Below are 22,362 nucleotides of genomic sequence, written 5' to 3'. Positions count from 1 at the left end.
TTTAAAAAAATGCAGTGAGTTTAAAAAATCAAACCAAGTGCCATTTGGAAGGACAATTTACACTTCCTTTAGGACAAATAAAATGAAAACCGGTGACCTTCCATATCCGACACATCACTTGCGTCTATTGTGGAGCTTCATAGGACCCCCATTCATTCTGACGGCTCTCCTCTGCTTGAACATCGCCGCCTCGTGGACAGTACCACCCGGAAGAAGCTGCCAGTTTGGTCTCTCCTCTATAAATCCTCTCTGACATAAGCCTATATTATTTTTTGGCCAATAAAGTATCACATGTCACACACAAACATGATAATTACATAGGCAGCAGTATGACTACAGTTTCCAAGACTTCAGTACAGTGTGCATGTTGAAACGTGGACATGAGCCTAAGCGACATGGAGACCACACAAACAGCAGCAGCATGCATCATTCCTGCTAATCGAACAAGGTGTCGTCAATTATCCCTTACTTTTTTAACGTAGACCTGGGTCTACAGTAGGGCTATTTCCCTCTCAACACGAATATTGTTCTATATGAGAGGAGCGCCATCTAATGGCAACACCTGGAATCGTGTCTACAAATAAATCGTGGGCGTGTTTAAATTTGAATATTTAAATTTGAATTTTTTTTAATTTAAATTTATTTAAATTTGAATTTTTTTTATGTTTTTTTCTGCTTTGGTCTATCCCAACTCACAGAATGTCTTTTTGCACAATTACCTTTTTCTACATTTATCTCTATTATTTTATTGTATTTTCCCCACCCTGATGACTATTCCTGTGTTTATTTTTGTCTTGAAATGTCCATGTGGGCTTTTGTGTATTTGTGTATTTATGTAAGCTACTGGATACCTGAATTTCCCCCTGGGGATCAATAAAGTTACTCTACTCTACTCTACTCTACTCTACTCTAATATCGGAGGGAGGGGGGGGGAAAACCCACGCCAGCTGAAAACCAGCCGCACGGCATGGGAAAATCTTTCGCACGGCATGGGAAAATTCTAACGGTTCTGACTGCAAGTGCTTCTGTTCCCAAGTTAGCCGAAGCTAGGCCAGTGGTGTAGTCTATGTAGAGCGCAGGTATACGGAGTATACCCACTTCTAAATTTTAGGGGCTTCAGTATACCCACTTAAAATTGATTGATGCATTATTTAGAATGGCATAAATATATACAGTATACCCACTTCAAAAAATGCTCGAATATACAGTATACCCACTTCAAAAAAGTAGACTACACCGCTGAGCTAGGCCACTAGATATAATGTATTTTGTTACATAATAGCTATTTGACTCTCCCATGTTCAAATTGAGGAACTAAATGTGTTTTCAGGCCCCAATAAGTTGTCTAATTGCTTTAAAGTAAACTATTAAAATAAATTTAAAAAGTCCCCAAACTCCATTTCTATTTTTAATCAGCATAAGACGTAACTGCATCAATATTCATGCTTTCACTACAATGTTTCAAGTAGTTTCATAAACATTGTTTAGCCATCTTAATGAAGGATTTATTAATATGGGTTGACCATATTTGCTTTGGCGTCAATCTTGAAAATTCAGCATGTTTCGCCACGCTTCCAATGCAATCAGCATATCAAGAAGGATATGTGTACAGATTTTCATGCTTTTACTACAAAAGTGCCCAATTTGGCTCTTTTGAGTGTCCCATCCGCTGTACTGAAACAGAGTGACGCTGGTATGATAACAACAATAACAACAACAAGAACACTCACATTGATTTTTCTGAACTGTGTTACGTAAGGTTTGTAGTAGGAGGGTAGACCAAGAAGAGAATTCTCAATGTCCAGCAGTTTGCACGTGTCGTCTTCAAGTAGGACGTTGGAAGCATGCAGATGACCGTACGGGAACCCTTTATCATGGAGAAACTTCAGTGCCTAAGTTGGAGAGAAAATTCATTATTACTCAAAAAAACACAAAAGATAATCCTGTTATCTTGCAGTATCCAACTAATATACTGGGAACAATATTTCCTCCATATTATCATCAACAACTCCAACACCACCCTGCTGGCATTTGACACACATGTGACAACAAAGAGGGGGTGACACTGATTTAAGAAATTGATGTGAAAGTTCTAGAGGTGGACTTCAGGGTGTGGTTCAACAGGAAATCAAACACCTTGAGGAACAACTTTTAATTTCCATGTTAGATAATGCTCCATCTCACTGTACAAGGTTCAGCACATCATTCTTATCCCCAAAACGCTTCAAGAGAAAGCAATTCATGGATTGACTATGTCAGTCTCCTGACCTTATGCACACTGAAAACCCCTGGTAGGTGCTCAATCTGTGGCTCTATGCAGTTACAAAGCAATACATAAGAAAAGGGAATTTGGAACTTCGTACTCTGTAGAACTGTCTAAATCAGACATAACTTACTAAGGGATCATTAACATGGTTTGAAGTATTCAAGACCAGTAAAGGTTTTGAAGTCAATGGAGTAGTGATGTGCGGGCCGGCCCGAAACCAGAGAAATTAGAATATAGGCTATCAGTCTGATTGGTTCCCATTGTAGCCAGTTAGCTTTGCATGCATACTGCAGTTCCTCTTTGAGTGTCCATGAGTTGGCGAGTGTTGGCAAGTCTTTCATGTGGGATAATGTATGGAATGGAAAAGGGAGCCCATAGGGCTAATGCTAAATACATTGCTACTGCAATTTCCAGTCACAAATCTCATCAACAAAATATTCCTGGTAAGGGTCATTTCACGTGAAATCAGACACTTTGGGACCCGACCGACACAGATTTCAATCATACTTGGTGTGCCTTTGTAGTAGCACCCCAGAACTGCATTTCAGGTGTTGTTGATGACATTGCAGGCTACGTTTAGACAAGAAACCTGCCATTTAAAAATATACGTTTTTTGGATATTCAATTTTTAATTTTTTAATGTATCATAATTCATATTCTGAAGGTTGTTGTATTCTATGCTGTTTGTGTAATTTGTAGAGCCACAAAAGAGCTTTCAAATAACACCACAGACATCTTTTTGTGACTTACACTGACTGATATAACCAATGCTGAATGTATAGTGTCCTACCATGATATGTAAACCTTTGCTAGTCTGTTTCTCCCTTAAAGTGTAACTTGCAGGTTAAACACCACTAAATCTCATTTTAAGAACCCCAATACATCAATTTAGATGTGATATACGTCAAAATACCGAATTATTGCATAAACAACATTTTCAGAAAACTTTGGCAAAAATAACGGCGGCTTCTTTTAAACAAACATTTAGAATCCGACGTAGATAGAGGGAGTCGCCGCGTTCTACAGACATACTAAGCACCGCAGAGAATAGGCCAGATTCTAATATTGTAACACCTTTCCAAACCTATAGGCTAAATTTCAACAAGTTAAATGGCCTTAAACAGTGGCAGTATCCACCAGATACTGTCCAAACCGTTTTATTATTTAAAATAATAATAATATTTTTTGTAGGTGCTTGCGAACATTTCCTTCATGTCAATGCGCTGCAGCAGCGCCATGAGGGTGTGCCAGACCGTTATTATGTGGCACTTCATTCGGTTTCAAAATAACATTGTTAACCTAATAGAATGTTTGATTGATATGAACTCTATTTGTGCATATAGCATATTCAATTTTATATTTTCGATGTGTTTCCCTCATTGTGGAGATTCTCGGTTGCATCCAGAGTCGTGAGTTGGGTAGGCTAGGTGTAGCCAAAAGAATCCCCCTGCCCATCACAGAGCTATCGCGCACTACCACCACCGACTGTTTTTATTGCCTCAATCCCCCACACTTCGTTTGCACAGTAATATTGCCAGGCCTATGTCAAATGACTATTCTGGAGTTTATTAACGCTGCTGTGCTGGCCTATAGCCTGGAAGCTTGACTGTGACTTTATGGCGCTTCGCTTTTGTCGGAAAAAAACGATATGCTTCCGAAGCATAACCTACGTGACACGCTGGTTTTGAACTGCTGGAGAGAGTGAACCTCTTTCTCCAGGCCTACGTAGCATATCCACATTTCCATCTTTTTTTCTGAAGTTGAGGATCGCATCGTGCCTCGTGTCTGTCAGTAACCGAATCCCTTCCGACGCTGTGTATTTTGCGCATGGAGTGGACAGTCTGCCAAATTGGGTCGTAGCAATGTTTTAACTAACCTATATGCGTGAGTAGCCTAGTACACTCACGAGGGATGACCAGGATTTGAAACAGGTTTGATTCTTGCGGCGATTGCTGATAGCCAGCTGGTCCAGCGGTGGATTGCGTGTCATAACCCTAGCCTACACAAAACCAGGCGAGACAACATTGCAGACAACATTGCTCTGTGAGAAAGATCATCCCTGTCTTCCTAGCGATTCATCCCCTTTGTCATCGTCCCTCTTTTCCTGTTAGTAATTTGGACCTGGCATGTTTATCCCCGTAATGTGTAAAACCGGCAACCAAACGTGCGCACAGCACTTTACACTTTACGCAGGTCCTCTCTATCAAAGGAACGCTTTCTCCGCTTGTGATGTGCTAGATTTTCCGTATCCTCATGGATTGGCAAGACATGTTGGGAGACTTCAATTCAATTCAATTTACTGCCGATTTTGTAGAGATATTGTGCTATTCAGTAAAATGTCAGGACCACATCACGTTAGTTTGGCAAAGCTCGACGGTGAAACAAAACGCATACAAATAATAATCGATCTACTTCCCCAAGCATAGCCTACTGAAAATATCCATCATGTCAAACGTGTTTTACACATTCAAATAGGCCTACTCCCACTAAAGACATTTCCCAAACTCAACGACGAGTGCTGCCAGTGCATTTCGCCCCTATAGCACCACACACGTGGACAGCTCGCAATGCAATAATAGGTAGGCCTATATAGGTAGCCTAATATTTGTGCTGGCATTTTTGTTTCAGTTTTGTAACGAGGATTATAGCAGCTGAAGACTTAATTTCTTCTAGCCTACGGGAATACGTTTTTAGTTTGGTATAATTACGGACAATGCAAATAACTGTTTTTTGTGACATTCTGACATTTTTGGAGGGAATATAATCGAAAGTCCCGCCGCCTGGTTTATTGTTTTGTGACCTGCATGTGGATGAGCTTTATTGAAGTTTCATGTAATAGGCCCACTGAGCAGTGAACTGAAATTGAAAATAGTCTATATGTCATTTTTACAACATGGCATTTTTCTCGGGTGCTATGAGTTATTGTTTTGCACCGAGTAGGAAACGTTTGACGCCATGCCACACACAGTGACCATATTATTTCTCATCATGTCAGCAAAGGGTAGTGCCTTCAACCATAGCCTATTGTATAGTTTGGTCTTTTTGTAGCCTGTAAGCCAATCGTGAAACTGTAACGTGCTTCACATAAGAGTAGTGCCGCAAGTCCATGGCGGCAGGCATGTCGTTACTCCACAAAATGCCATTTTTGGGAAAAATATTAAAGTAGTCGCTGTTTCTAAGTAGCCTATGTAATTGTTTACTTTGAGACTGTTTTAGATTTGCCTATGAAATGCATCTCTCATGTGAAAGCAAAGGAGAGATAGGCCTAGATATCGCCCCCCTGTTTATAATCGCAAATTACGCATGGTCACAGACAGCGCGGAGACCCAGAACAGTTTCATATTCTAGATAAACCGATAGACCCGCTGATCCTTCTTTTTTAATACACAATGCACAAACTCAGTAATAGACCATTTTCAATAACCCAAATACAATATAACTGTCTACTTTTCCCAGCCTCTCTACAACAGCCAAAATGGTTGGTAAGCCTACATCCACAAGCGAGAGCTGAGCCAGAACTTTAGTTGGACTCCCTCTATCTACGTCATAGAGGCTCTGCCAGCGACGAACCCAATATTTCAGAAGTAGCTGTAAAATGATACATTTTCATAAAAATATTGCAGTTTGGCTTTGTTATAGACGGTGAATTTCACATATATGTTTCAGAACACCTCTCCTGACAACATCCAGTATATATTTAGTTATAAATTTAACCTAAACGTTACCCTTTAATATTGGTGTCAGATTCACACCAATGCAGTTCTGGGGTGCTATTTTGCTACTAAACAGGCACAGCAAGTATGATTGAAATCTGTGTCGGTCAGGTCCAAAGTGTCTGATTTCACGTGAAATGACCCAATTACACAATTGAGAATATGAATTATGATGAATTGAAAATTAAAAAATTGAATATCAAAAAAACTTAAAATGTCCGGTTTCTAGTCTAAACGTAGCCTGTAAGGTCATGAACATGGTCATGAGTGGGTCATGTGTAGGGCTGGGCGGTTTTGGAAAAAATGTGCATCACGGTTTTCTTGATGAAAATTGATATCATGGGTTTCTGCACAGTTTTTGGATAAGCAGCTATTTTCCCCCAAATCTTAACCTTTCTGACGAAAAGACTAAAAATAAATTTTGAAATGAGATAAAATGGAAATTAAATGGAATTAAATTCATGATTTTATCACTTTTTCATTTCAATAATATTTTGTATAATTTATAGTTTGTATTTCCCTATCCAACATAGTCTAAAATAAGAGAAAATGTATCTTAATGTATGTTCTCTACAAGTCTTCTGTTGTCCAGTCTTGCACTTTAAATGTCTGTATGAGCACTGTCTATGTCCATACTGTCTTATGTCCATGAATGAGTACTGTCTATGTCTATACTGTCTATGTCCTTACCTAGATTAGTCTATGTCTGCATGGGAAAGCAAGAAACGTAATTTCAAATTCTTTGTATGACCAGTGCATGTAAAGAAATTGACAATAAAACCAACTTGACTTGAGATTTCAGGAGGGGGGCTAATAATATCGTCCTCAACTGTATGTGGGTAGATGACAGTTAGGCAGAAAAAAACGATATTTTTACAAAACATTGTTTATGAGGGAAAAAAGTATATGTCTACATAGTGCAGCAATTAATCTTTCAAAAAATCCAAGTGGTCACAATGTTGGTCTATTAATTGATTATTTATTTATGTTGATAAAGCAATTTGCTGAAAATATGTCCTTTGGTGTGACATTAAGAAATACATATATTAAGTAATGTAGAAATGGCTTGATGGAGTTTTATGAACATTGTTACGCTCTTCATATTTATTGAATTTTTTAAAGTATTAATTTAATGAGAAATAACCATTTAAGGATTTTTTTCCCCATTAGAGGTGAGCTTATTTGAGACCTTCGAGGAAATACAGTATAGGGATATCTTTCTTTTTAAATGTTCAAAATTGTCAGAATTTATACTAACATTTCAGAGATGATAATGTGTTCTTCCCTAATGCAATATTCAGAGTTTATCAAATTTATTGTTAAGCTCAAACAAATATTTGAGCGTTTTAAAAATGTCACACCGTAGGACATTCATGTCACACTAAGGGCGTATTCACACCTACCACGTTTGGTCCGGACCAAAGGACCAAACGGACCAGGTTCGGACCTTTTCGGATGGTCTGAATACAAACCAGCGAATCCTGGTCCGGACCAAACAAGCGGACCGAGACCGAGCTGAAAGGTCGGACTCGGTCCGGATCAAACGAACCCTGGTGCGGACCTTTTGGAGGTGTGCAAGCAGACCGGACCTAATCCCAGCACTTTTTGCTTTTTTGTACCTTGGGAGCTTCCGTCGTTTTTCGAGATTAATGGGAAACAGAGTGTAAACAAAGCGACTCCACAACTTGTCATGTCCATGTCTTTGGTGTAAATTCGACAGAGTGGTTTGTTTGCAACAATATTAATATTAATAAAATAATAGCCTAAACTATCGCAATCGTGGGCGTAGGCTACATTATTGTAGGCTACGGTCATTCATATTTTCAATGAGGATAGCTTGTCAGTGGAGCACAGGAAAGGAAAAAGAGACTGTTAATTTACCTATCACAGCATTTTAAATGTTGATTGGGGCAAATCCGAAAAGCATCTACTGAAGAAACGGAAGAAAACACTGTAGTCCGCACAGTATGGATTCTGATAATGATAGCAATAATTACGACATTGGCACTTACCCCCCTGGCTTGCTAGCTGTGCGTTGGATGGGTGTAGGCTAGTGGAATAGCCTAGGATACTTGAAGAAGTTGTGATGAAGACAACAAAGGTAATTCATTAATTTACCCGCTGTGGTGGCATGTTGGCAAGTTTGTATGATCCAAACGCTATGCCCGTGCTCATCATGTTACTTTTCTCTTGATGGAGTGCGTGAAATATTGCTGCAAATGGTAGCCAATATTCCAATACAAACGTATCCAAATGACGCACTGTTTATTTTCGAGAAGAAAGAATGGCGTGGTGCGTGGAATAAGCTCGCCAATGTTTCACATTGAGCCTGTTTTGCGTTGTTCCCAGACATCCCAAGTGTAAAACACTGATTGCAGGGAGGTGGTTATCCTAATATTGATGACTAAACCAGCCAGAAATCTCGCCCGCACGCTATATGACATTATAAGAAAGAAAGAAAGAAACAGGGATAAAATGTGGCTATCCCAACTCGCGGGATCAATCAATTGGCTTTCAGGAAGACTCCCTTCATGTCATGAGCTTCAGATAGTCTGCGCTATATTTCGTGTGAGCGCTATGCCATACATGCCGTGAACGTTTATTTTACATGCCGCTGAACTCTTTGGATGCTTGTAGGCCTATTTGGACATAGCCTTAACTTGTTGCGCGTGTCGTTTCTGACCAATAGCTGAACGACCTCAGGGCGCATGGCTTTCTTGTCGATTTTGGTCCGCTTACTGAAATGTACACAGTCTGAAAGCCAACCGCACCAAATTTTTTAAATTAGGTTCGGACCAAACAAAGTGAACTATCGAACTTTCCTGGTCTGAATACGCCCTAAAGGACAGAAATGCAAAACTGAGCCAGAAACAAATGTATCAACATGATTACCGTATTTTTTGGACTATATGTCGCTCCGGAGTTTAAGTCGCAACGGCCCAAAAATGCATTTTGAAGATGAAAAAAACATATATACGTCGCACCGGACTAATCGTCGCACATTTTTGAAAGGTTATTCTATCCATGGAATCTATGTTGTAATAACTGGCGCATGGTAAGCTGCTGCTCAAAGACGGCATTGTTTTAAACCAGCATCTGAAGCAGTGGCAACGCATTCAGAGGTGGTGGTAATGCACCAACTAAGATGGTTTGCCAACCGCCATAAAACCACAAAAAGAAAAAGAGGAAGAAACAGTTATAACGCGCCATGTTGCCTTGTAGTCAGAACAACATTCAATTTTCGGCTTTGTTTTGCGTTTGGACCGTGGGAGGGTTCGAGGCAACTTGTTCCGTCTCCAGAGCACGCCTTTCTTTACCCCCTTTTCTGAGACTTCAGCCCATGACGGTGTCAAAGGTGAGGGGGATTTCATCCATGTTGTGTAGCCTATGGTAGTGTCACTTTGTGCTCGTTTGTCAGAAACTCGCGGAAATGACCGATTTTCACCTGGAAGTCGGCTGACTGTCTTTAATAACACAGACGCTCGTTCTCGGATAGAGAGGAGATTGCGTTGCATAGCGCAAATAAATCCACGAGAGGGGATTGCATTGCATAACGCGATACATCCACGAGCTCCCTGACTTCCGCAAAAGTCCTATTCATTTCTTTGGCAATGTCATGGAGCCCGTAACAAGACCGTTGACTCGCAGCGCGCGCGTTGTTCGAGAACACATTTGTCCTGTATTCATCAGCACATTTTCCTCCGCTTTTCAGCAGTCCCCAAACAGTTTTCCATTGCATCCAAACTTTCGTTCAGCTGCCCTATTGCCATTTTCGGCTGCATAATTACTTTCAGCTTGAACTCAGCAGTAGGCTATATTAACTTCTTTTGGGTGGTAGGCTATATTTCTATTCAGTCGTCATTGTAAATGCTATTTTTTGTTGTGGTAGCTTAAGTTGTAAAAATTTTTCTATCAGTGGTATTAAGCAACACAACATAGGCCTAGTTGCGCACATAGTGCTCTCCCGTGGAGAAAAAAAAACATATATATGTCGCACCAGAGTATATGTCGCATGTCCAGCCAAACCATGAAAAAAAGTGCGACTTGTAGTCCGGAAAATACGGTATTTCGTCTTTTGATCATAATGTAATGTTGTAGTCAATATTGACCTACACTTCATGCTTATAAGTCTTTAAGTCATAGATTATGAGCCTATCGTAAAACACTTAATGACAGCCATGCGGTCATTAAATTTAGCCTGCAGAGCTCATAAGACTCATACTGAAGTGTGACGTTGGCATGACCATCACACCTCACCCTCTTTGTAGGTATGCTATGACTGTCACATCATTGAACCTGTAGTGTGTAGTGGCCAGTGCCTGTTTGGTATCTCAAGCTGGACAGCACATTTATGTTATATTGAGCTCTCCACAGCATACTTTATTCATCTATACTTCTCTATACTCTCTCACTCATCTTTTCTTGACTGTTACCGTTGTATTTTATGGTTTCAAAGCACCATTAATGACATTTTATATCCTTTGACAGTATCTAGAATCAACAGCAAATATTCATCAACAATGCATCAAAGTATAAATTCCAATGGCCAATAAAGGAATAAGTAATTTGAATACACAATATGTATCTAGTCAAACAACAAAATAAACAAGAAATGTACAACCAGTTGTTTTAAAACCTATTTCTCAGAAATCTAGTCCTTTGGTGTGACCTGTTTGTCCTTTGGTGTGATACTTCAAAGTGTCACACCATAGGACTTTTAGCATCACACCATAGGACTTTTGAGCTTTTGAGTTAATTTAAAGCCATGTCGTTACCAACTGAAATACAATTTCACCTTTAGTAAGATGCATTTTCTACATAAGAATTAAATATTTAAAATACACACTATTGTCAAAATGTATTTTATGGCTGTCACACCAAAGGACTACAAAACTAATACATCTTGTGGTAGCAAAACATAATTGATTGATTGAAGAACTCTGAGAGAAAAACCTAAAATCCACCCTTGCCATTGGCTTCTTAAGGGTCCAAAGTCACAATTAATGTTCCGCTAGAGCTTCAACAATAGATAATTATCCACAGAATTAACCAAAAATATGATGTCACACCACAGGACATTGTTTTCTGTGACAAAGTTTCATAAGTCCATACGGTCTCAGAAAAACAGGAAAAAAATTAAGCATTGCCACTTGCTAAAATAGACACCTTGAAAAACATGCCAGGGTTGTTTAGACAAATGACTGAGATTTGATTATTTATTTAAAATGTTTTAATATGGAGAACCAGGCTTGCCTCAGTCACACCATAGGACAAATGACAAATTAAGTATACTTATTTAAGCTCTGGATTTATTACTCATTACTTTTTCACAACAACGACATTAGTTTAATCATTTAAAGCATTGACAATTTTGAAAGCATGAATTAACTTAATTTTAAGAGCCTGCGACAGCAAAATTTACACGTCACGTCATCTACCCATGTATGCGTGTATATCTGTACATCTTAAAATCTGTACATCTGACCTCTTAAAAAATGTGTCACCAAATAATCTGCCTCCCATACTTCTTAATCTGCTCCAGTTCCAGGCCTTGGATCTTCTGTTTCCAAAGTTTCACTGAATATGGTCACTCATCTCCAAATTCCGCCTCCCAGACATCTTAATCTGCTGCAGTTCCTTGGATTTTCTATTTCTATGTTTTAAGTGTCACCAAATGTGGTAGCTCACCTCCAGAATCTGCCTCCCATATGTCTTAATTTGCTGCAGTTCCAGGCCTTGGATCTTCTTCGGCCTGCAATACTTCTTCAAGAATGGCTCTTTGGGTTTCACCTGGAGGTGAGAAATAGAATAGAAATAGAAATAGAAATCATTTTATTGCCATTATACTCAGTGCAGTGAGATTTTAAGCCTCCCTTCACTAATAGAGCTGGAGGTGAGAAATAAAAAGATTGCAAATATTGCATTCCTTTGTCTCTCTCTTCTCTGTCTCTCTCTCTCTCTCTTTCTTTCCTATTCAATGCCTATTTTTTACTGTATACTTCTCTCTTTTCATGCTGCTCTATCTCCATCTGTTTCTGTCTCCCTGTCTGAACTTGCGTCTGTATATACAGTCAATCCGGAAAGTATTCACAGCGCTTCACTTTTTTCACATTTTATTATCTTACCGCCTTATTCCAAATGCTACAAATGAATCTGTTGTCAAAATCCTACACAAATTATTCCATTATGACCATGTGAAAAACAAGTTGTCTGACAGTTTTGAAAATGTATATATATAAAAAAAAAGAAATCATATTTACAAAAGTATTCACAGCCTTTGCTTAATACTTTGTAGAACCACCTTTGGCAGCAACTACATTCAATTTTTATTTCAAAATGAAAAGGGATTAAAAGGGAGGTCATCGGTGTGTGTTTCAACCTTTCAGTACATTGAAATTGTACATTTTGAGTCTGCACCTGGCTAAAATAGATGGGTGTGAGTTCTGAATGAAATCCTATGGAGAGTATCATGATCTGCTTCTGTAGTCACAGTGCATGTTGACATGCATGCTTCTTTAGGTGTAATTCAGATTTCCAATGTTGACGGCATTCATACATCCCCAAAGGATGTCAGTCCCACTACCATGCTTGACTAGCCAGATGATGCACTTTTTTTTTGTAAAATTCACTTGTTTACCACCACACATGCTTAACACCATCTAAAGCAAATTTGTTTATCTTGGTCTCATCAGACCACACGACATGGTTCCAGTGATCCATATCATTGGTCTGTTCATCTCTCTCGAGACCAAGATAAACAAATTTTCTTTAGATGGTGTCAAGGATATGTGGTGGTAAATGTTGACAGACTGGTATATGTCTGGCCAAAAATCTGTAGCAGTGGCGTAGCTACAGGTGTTCCAGAGGGTTCCGGGAACACCTACTTTCATAACTGGAACACCTAAAATAAATTGCCGTCACTTGACAACCGATTGTAAACGCAAGCGTCGGGAGTGCAATCATAGGTTTTACATGCAGCCTCCCCACTCACCAGTGGACCTATGCCTGCAGTGCACCTAGTGGCGCTGTCAGTGCAGTACCACCCGGAAAGGTGGCAAGTGGAGTCTTTCGTAATAACTACCTTTAGAATCGCACATCATCGATAGGCTACTGAATAGGCTATGTCAGTGGTGCAACATGATGGTTCTAAAATATGCTGCGATGAAACAGAGTTCTCATCGATATTATTTTAAAAAGCCACGGCTTTAGGCCCAACAGACTTCAGGTTCCAGAATCGCAGAGGTTCTCCCTTCAAAAAGCAGGCCCACAGTTAGCCTTATTACCCATACCATCCGACAAGATAACCTGATTCTCACGCAGATGTATATTCACGAAGTGTAACGAAGATGCACGAAGCACTAAGGGTCTGCGCGAGTAGAGGATGATTTAGCTATAGATGAACCAAAATACAGTTAGCTTGGGGATCCCAGATCTCTCTTCTGTAGACGTGCCTAAATGCCAGAGCGATCTGAAAGCTTTCGCCACCCCTGAAGCAGTGAGTGGATGGCTAAATGATTTAGCCCGATACAGTTGGTTGGAGTGCAATATTATATTGCGGAGGGCGCGAGTGTTATGTGCCTAAAATTATTATGGAAACGAAATGATAAAAATGCCGCACATGTAGGCGACGAGTATGGATTTCAACCCTTTCATTCGTACGTTGCTCCTAAAATAAATATAGTACATCCCATAGAGAAGACCATGCGTGAACGATAACGCGCGCGCAGACACAGACAGTACAGACGCGGTAGTTTTAAAAACAAGTTTGAAGATTTTGATGCAGCTGATACCCCGCATGAACGCTCCATAAAGAAGTCCAGTCGCTAGCATAACTAACACGAAATGGATTAAACAACATCACATTATGATCTTCAGGGGAGATTTCGCATTAAGAATGCCAGTATGGGGATGCCTGGAAACGGTGTTCTACTTGGTGGTGGAGTAGCATTAGTTGCGGAGAGAGTAACACGCCGACTAACTACCAACTCGGACTGCTACCAAGTGTGAATTGTGTATTTCGTTTGGAGTTGTGGGACGCTGGGACGCTGGGAACAGGTCAGGTACCGTGAAGACATTTCCTTTACTTTCTGATTGTCTGGACTGTTGCTCGTGCTAACCGTGATTACCCACGTCACATTCACACACACACACACACACACACACACACACACACACACACACACACACACACACACACACACACACACACACACACACACACACACGCACACGACTCTTCCAGCCAGCCCAGCCTGTCTGTCTGTACCCATCTTCCCATCCTTTTCTTTTCTCCTTTGTTTTGGTTAAACCGGTCGGCCTTTTGGGTTTGTGAAAACTTCTGCTACTAGCTAGAATGGCTGTGTTGGAGGCTGTCCTTGTTGTTTCCCAATTTCGGGATATAAATTAAACTCTAAATAACGTTTCAAACGCAGCCCAACTGGTGGATTGGTTTTCTGTTTGCTGGTTTCAACATTTCCTTAATAATATTTTGTAGCCCTACACACCAGAGCCACCGTTACAGCAAGTGTTTTCAAGAATTAACAGGTTGGCAACACTTCCAGTCAATGTTTGAAAAGGAGCTCGCCGAGGAATGGACTCTGATGAGATAATTGATGTATATTTAAAGCCAATATGCATCCCTTTGAATTCAGTTGCAGCGCAAATATAGCAACAAATAAGTTAGGTTGGGTTTGCCAGTCATGATTCATGCGTAATAGTATGCGTAATAGTATGACACCGTGATAGTAGGCCGATCCGTGCAAACGTGCTGTGTTTACTCTGAGTTGGAAAAAATAAAATAAATAAGGAACACCTGTATTTTCTTGGGAACACCTAGATTTTCTTTTCTAGCTACGCCACTGATCTGTAGGCCCACCTAAGCTTCATGCTATTGCCTTTTACATAATTATTACAATTCACTTTCATTTTGTTCATCCATTATATATATTATACATTATATTTTGTGATTTTAAATAACCAAAGATTCTCTGATTCTTAATTAATAGGAGCATGCTGTGCATGGGCAAAAATGCTGTTTGGCAAGAAAAGAGATGCGATCATGAGAGAACATTCTCAATTCAGTCAGAGGGCGAAATCACTGGCATGAAACCTCACACATCTTGGCAGAAACTTTGCCAGAAATACCACATGATATGTTATACATTCATAGAAGTTAAAAAAGCCCACATGGGAAACTCCCAACTCCCATTGTCATTGTGACAGCACTCCACAGAACACAAGTGTTCACTGCACACTCCACACAACGAAATTGCATTTATGTCTCACCCATGCAAGGGGGCAGCGCCCCAAGGGAGCAGTGCGGCGGGACAGCACCATGCTCAGGGTACCTCAGTCATGGAGGAGGATGGGGGAAAGCACTGGTTAATTACTGCCCCCACCAACCTGGCGGGTCAGGAGTCGAACCGGCAACAAGTCTGATGCCCTAACCGCTTACCCATGACTCACCCATAGGATATGGGGGGTTATGACCTCACTTTATTTCGCAAATCAAAGATTGGGCCAGTTATGAAATGTGCTAAAGAAGTGTGTTTCAATGAACATCTTTCTTCACTATGTTCAGACTAAGGGTATTTCTCAAAGCCTAGTGATCTAGCCTTGCTAGGATGAGTAACGCCCATTTTCACATCATCGTGACTGGCCAAGTACTGTTCCAAAGTGAGGCATGCCTCAAAATCTACCAAGTGCCACGCTCTTGATTCGTAGTATTTTCCAAGGCTACACTTGATGCATCCTTGCCGAGACAAAATACCCAGAATCCTTCACGTCTCCACACTTGTGCTAGGATTACAGGTGTGGAAAGCCATGAATGTTTAAGCACAATATATGGCATATTGTTGTTTCCGAGATGTGAATAGCTTAAAATAACTCAATACAACTTGGTAATTGTTTATGCCCATTGTGTTCGTGTTGCATTTCACAGCTTTTGACTACGGACAATTTGTGCACTTTTCAAACATCCCCACTACAGAAATACAGCCAATCGATCATGTTTACAGTTTAAAATCAGTTGAAAACAAGTGTTTAGTGGCCAAATCGGAACTGCTGGGACGTTCACTTCCACGCTTCCAAGCATGTTCCATTCATAATTGTATGAGATGCTTGTGAGGCTTTGAGCCTTTTCTTGCAAGTGTGTGATTTCAGGGCTGTGGGACTACCAAGGCAAGCACACTAGGCTTTGAGGAATACCCAGTGAGACATTGCATCACAAAACAGCCGTTTTTTTCCGAAAGTTAGCTGTGTAGTTTGTCACATATAAATACTCAGTAAAATAGTTTTTCATGTCATTAAAAGCCTACATGACCGTCACCAGCTGCAATCCCTAAACACTGTCATTTGCTAACCTGATTTTTGTTTTATTTTGTGGCTGTTCGCATACCGAAGGCACACCTAAGTGTGATAGGTTGCAAACAAAATACCCGTTGAGACAACGTGCCCAGCAAAATGCCTAGCTCTGAGAAACTAGCTATTCTATTAACTTGATAGCTTAAGTCAAGATTGATCAATCCAGTGTATAACGCAGGTGTCATAAAAGCGAGCTGTTAGACCAAAGGGATGAACAGCTTACTCTAGGTTGCCTCAATAAACCACTGAGGATAACTGAGGATGTACTACACAGTGGGTGGTATGTTCTGTGAATGGAGGTAGGCTACTGAAATGCCCTTTATTTTTCATTCTTCCTTTTTTCACTCTTCCTCTCCCTTTCTTTTCATTCTTCATTCATCCAAAGATACAATATGTACCTTATGTTAAGAAAGCTGCTATGACACATGAAACTTATCTGCAAACTTAGTTGGTTAATATTTGTGTGCATATATTTGAAAAAGTCAGTGGCTCACTAGCGACAAACCTCATCGCATGTTACTGATGCCAGTCGAGGCCAGCTAGATTTCTGATGGCTACGAGGTGATGTTTAACGTCTTCTCCCATGGTATTTCAGATGTGTTAGGAATAGGATGGAGATAATAATTATACCGTTATGACTAGATTTCGTTGCACAGTTCTTTATGAGGCTTATCTTCTGGGTGCTTGCCAAGCCAAACAAGCCAAAGTGACCATGCTGTTTCTTGCCACTCAGATCCGAGTGGAACATGAAAAGTGTAAACAGCGCACAATAAGAGAATCTTTGCGTGATGTGTGGCACCTTTAATAATAACACATACTATTTCACCATTGAAAACATTGAAAACAGACATGATCAGATATGGGTTATTTAGGACAGAATAGATGTAAACTCAGAATGACACACTGAAAGAGATTGTTATAGGTGACTGGGCCGCAAAAATCCTGGACCCCCCTTCGACCATCAGTACCAACTATTGCACTGAGAGACTTTTTTTTATTTGAATTGTTGCAGTTGAGGACGACATTATTAGCCCCCCTCCTGAAATTAGACATCTCTCTTGATTTCTCAGAAGGAGAATTTCTCTGAGAAGGACCATTATGGACCGTTTCTGTTATTCTGGAAACAAATACACTGATGGAGATAATGTCCAATGACTTAAATTTGGATTTTTCCATTTTCACAATGAGTTTAAACAAAAAGGGAAAACATGGCAAGGACAAAATGATTAGCCCCCTTATCATTAATAGTCAATAGAGTGCCATTTATGAACCAAAACTGACATCAGGCACTTTGATTAGTTGTTAACCATGTTGGCACATGCCCTACCAGAGATTTTGGCCCATTTTGTCATTGCAAATAGTTAACCTGGTCCAAATTGCTTGGATGTTGAGGATGGACATTCATTTTTACCACTCCTAAAAGACTATCTAAAGGATTGAGAGCTGAACCACAACATGATCATGGTTTTAGTAACCTTGAAGAACATTTGAACAATTTTGGATGAAAGTTTTGGGTCATTATCTGACGAAAGATACAGTGAAGATCTTAGCTTCCTCTATGAGCATATTTTTGCATGGTCACCGTCCACATTCTATCATAATCTTCTGTTTTTATGGTGCCGTACACCCAAACAAGGTTTCCTGTGGCTGAGGCTGCCACAGAATGATGCTTCCACCACTATGTTTAATTGTGGAAACCATGTTATAAAGTTTTAAGGACTACCCCTTTTTTCACCTGACAGAAGCAGAATTCATGCATCAAAGCAGGTGCAATTGAATCTCATCAGAGGAAAGCAGAGACTTTCAAAACTCATTTTTGACTTTCAAATGTTCATAGGCAAATCTCAATAACACTCTGATATGCACCACCTTTAGTAAAAGGGTTCTTCTGTGATGATGGCCCCAAAGCCCAATATGATGACAAGCCCTAACAGCTGTCTTTCTTGAAATACAAACTCCAGGTGAGGCCAAGTCAATAACAATCATCTAGACAGGTGTCCAATGCTTCTTTGGTCTAATGGGACTAAGCAGTTTCCACAGTTACACATAGTGGTGGGGGCATCAAGTTTTTCAGCCTCAGACACAGGGAGTCTGGGTCTGGATCTGGATTGCTGGGTCCTCCAACAACATTGTAACCCAAAGTAAACATTTAAATTAGTTCAGAGGTTCTTCAAGGACACTAAAACCGTGATACTGGAATGACCCGCTCAAAGTCCAGTCCTCCATCCCACTGAGAGTCTGTGGCAAATGTTTATGTTTAGCATCCATGCAATTTGGACCAGCAAGAACACTTTGCAGTGAAGAAATGGGCCAAAATCTCTAGTGGGGCATGTGCCAACCTAGGTAACAACTGATCAAAGTGCCTGTTGTCAGTTTTGATTGATAAATGGTGTCATATTGACTATTAATAATAAGGGGGCTAATAATTTTGTCCTTGTCATTTTTGCCCTTTTTAGTGTAAACTCATTGTACCGATAGAAAAATGCAAATTCAACTCATTGGACATTATCTCCATCAGTGTATTTGTTTCCAGAATAACAGAAACGGTTCATAATGGTCATTCTCACTGAGAAATCAAGAGAAATGTGTAATTTCAGGAGGGAGGTTAATAATATCGTCCTCAACTGTACTGTGAAATAATCCGTTTGTATGTATGTTACTGGACAACTCAATTTCCTTCAGGATTAATAAATGCTACTCTACTCTAAACAAGGTGCTCTAAAAAAATTGGATCGGAGCATAAAATCAGAATTGATGTATCCGATCTGTAGAGTAAACATAGCCTAGGTGGCAACTTTCAACAGCATTGGAGGCAAAGTAGGGACATCGTTTGTGCAATACCACATTTACAAGCTTTTATACACAGCCATTATGATACTACTGAAACAATTTGAATAAGATGATTACAACATTGATAAGAATAGGGTGATTTTGGCATGATGTCAAATTGGAAGTGATACGAACATCAAACATCTTGCAACATACATGCAGGGAATATTCCACTGAATGGTGGTCTGTGCACTGCGCACTGTCACGATTTATTCATTCCGAATGTGGCCATGCTTAAATGACTTGTTTCGAGTGACTCGTTCTAATTGAACTTTTTTTAAATCCACATCAACAAACTGAAATAAAAGAAATGAAATGAATGAAAGGATGCATTTTTTTTACCTTGCAAATGTGGTCTCGTAGCGTTCCTTTGTCATTGAACATTCTAATGATCAGTGCAGAGGACTCGTTCGTTGTCGCAAAAGTCAAAGGGCAAATGAAGGGACACTGAGGGGGGGGGGGGGGGTATGGGGAAAAGGGATGAACATAAGATAAATGTCACTAGTGTTTTAGATAATCACTCATTATATTTCACAATAAGCTTCATAACACACTCAACTCCACAAAACTTAAGAGCAACTGGGTGCTCATTCTGTAAGAAATTTTCAAAACAAAAGACAGGACAGCACTAGTTGCCCGTAACGGGCAATAAAATAAGCAATCATGTATGCAGGTATTGCAACTATGCCGCTCATTGAAACTTGAATTCATTTTTTTTTTCACAAAAAATTGGTAAATAATCAACTAATATTTGACCAAAGTATAGTTCAGTACTTATATATGACCGAAGTACAGTACGTTTTGCACTTACATTCAACATGATGGAGATGGAGAAGATCCACTTATACTTAGAATTTGATGGAGTGGTGTATTTGTGAAAAAGGTCATATCTAAATGGGCAGCATGAACGCTGAAGAGAAACTGCTAAAAAATATATTGCACAGCGCAGCAGCCTGAAACTTACATCTGAGCAGACTGAACCAATATTTCCTTGTGTCCGTCTCATTTCACTTTTAAAACGATGCATGTTCTAGCAAAACGGCTCACAAAATACTGCCAGATGAAGACATAAATAATTCTTCCACAGGAATTGAACCTGCAACTCTTTGGCTGCAAGCTTACCCATGACTGCCCGTGTTTGTATTGTCCATTGTGTTGTGCCTCTTTAACGCTGTACTTGATGTTAATGTACAGTGGTGGTCATATGTTTACATACCCTGGCAGAATATACGCTTTCTTAGCGATTGTCATAGAATATAAAGGATTACGCAAAATTCTTTTTTTCACTCATTGCTAGTGACTGGCTAAAGACATTCATTAACAACCCTGTGTGTTTACTCTTTCAAAATCAGAATCACAACACACAAACTACCCAAATGACTCTGATCAAAACTTTACATACCCTAGTTTCTGATGCTGTATACTGCTCCATTCAACATCATTTATCACTTTAAATCATTTGTAATAGTTGTGGATAAGGCTCTTAATTTTCTAAGATGGCAAAACAGCCAATTTTTGCTGGAAGAATGGTTATTTCCTATAATATCGTTGGGTGTCTTGCCGGAGCCTCATGTTTGAGGTTTCCCCTAAGTGGTTCAATGATGTTGATAACAGGAGAGGGAGATGGTCGCACAACAACATTATTTTTTCTGAAGTTAATGACAGGTTGACTTGGATTTCTGTTTCGGATTATTGTCATGTTGGCATGCCCAACCAATGGCCCGTGTGCAGCTTCAAGTCCTCCAGCAATTTTCCGAGGGTAATGTATTCATCATTCTATGGCTATGGGCCAAAAGTACAGTGCATTTGTAACTCATATGTCCCCTTGACATCAGTGGTCCATCACCATGTTTCACAGACGGCAGGGTGGAACTTTCATCATAGGCCACGTTGACTGTTCTCCAAATGTAGTGTTAATAGTGGCTGAAAAAGTTCCATATTGATCTCATTTTTCCAAAGGAATTTGTCCTAGGCTTTGTGACGCTTGGTACTATGCAATTTGGTGTATCATAAGCAAAATAACATGTTTGCATTTTTGTAGTAGTGGCTTTCTCCTGGCAACCCCCAACGGACCATCTTTCCTCAAGTGACTCTCTGTTGTACAGCTTGAAACATTTTTTTTTAATGTTGTCCTGTATTTCACCTGAAGTTATTTTTGGTTGTCCTATGCCTATGGTTATCCTACAGTATTTGTTTGATGTTTTTTATGTGCCTTTCCTGTTTCATAGAGTTCAATTATATGCCCCGTAAGACCCTTTTGACAAATACTTTGGCTTCTTTCCAATAGATGGCTTCATTCAAACAATAGTCGTAAGTGATAAGTGAAGTTTTTTTGCTATCATTCATATTCTCTGAAAAATGGCTAAACAAGTAAATATTCTATAGGGCAGTGATTCTCAAACTATGGCCTTCTGGTGGGCTGCGGCGGCGTTGCATGTGGGCCGCGAAAGGTCTGTGGAAATTATCCTCAAATTTACTCACATGGTGTTTAGATATTCACATCTTGTTTAGTTATCTTTTGTCTTTCTTGTGTGCGTCCAGAAACTTGAGTACACTTCCATATTTGGCGTTTTGATGCGGTAAGGTGTACTATTAGGCAGAATTTATGTGTAAACATTGTGTCAATTCAATTGCGAATTTTACCCGCGAGGTACAGTGTTACACTTCTATCTTCCGAATGATATAGTGAGTTTTCATGCTTATGGTGTTGATGTATGTGTAAAATGGATATTTGTAATCATTTTTAGTCGATTGTGAGAGGAAACTTTGCCGTTTTGGCTTGCTACAGTTGGCCATTTCCTCCTAACTATTAATAGAGCATTTAGTATTTAATATTTCTCTGAGCTGTGAATGCTGGCTTGTTTCATGCTAATTTCATATTCAGTATTTAGGAGGCCCCTCAGTGGCCACAACTTTCTGAAAATAGGCCCTAACTTATTATTCATCATAACTATAATATAATTAGTGGTGGGCCGTTATCGGCGTTAACGTGCTGCGATAATGTGAGAGTCTTGTCGCGCGATAAAGAAAATATCGCACGTTAATCTATTCTCAAAATATAGGTTTGGAGTTTGGGTATGCACGTCATAGCGTTTAATTGACAGACGCGTTCAGACTGCGCTCCAGTCGTTTCTCCTCTCCACCTGTTGCTTCAGCAGACCTACTAAATAGGCTATGAAATGTTTGCATGCT

General features: G+C 39.8%; 1 protein-coding gene across 6 annotated transcripts in view; it reads right to left on the bottom strand.

The window, feature by feature from the left end:
• pxk (PX domain containing serine/threonine kinase) overlaps positions 1 to 22,362 on the bottom strand; it is a 157,106-nt gene that overhangs the window by 70,363 nt on the left and 64,381 nt on the right. For all 6 annotated transcript variants that reach the window (XM_063216184.1, XM_063216185.1, XM_063216186.1 and 3 more), the window contains exons 8-10: positions 19,513 to 19,617; positions 11,668 to 11,769; positions 1,731 to 1,892 (exon numbers count right to left, since the gene is read on the bottom strand). In XM_063216184.1, coding sequence (XP_063072254.1) covers positions 1,731 to 1,892; positions 11,668 to 11,769; positions 19,513 to 19,617 — 369 coding nt within the window. The remainder of the gene's footprint in view (positions 1 to 1,730; positions 1,893 to 11,667; positions 11,770 to 19,512; positions 19,618 to 22,362) is intronic.

Source organism: Engraulis encrasicolus, chromosome 14, assembly GCF_034702125.1.
Source record: "Engraulis encrasicolus isolate BLACKSEA-1 chromosome 14, IST_EnEncr_1.0, whole genome shotgun sequence".
Lineage (NCBI taxonomy): Eukaryota > Metazoa > Chordata > Actinopteri > Clupeiformes > Engraulidae > Engraulis > Engraulis encrasicolus.
This window is presented reverse-complemented; position numbering and strand designations above follow the sequence as displayed.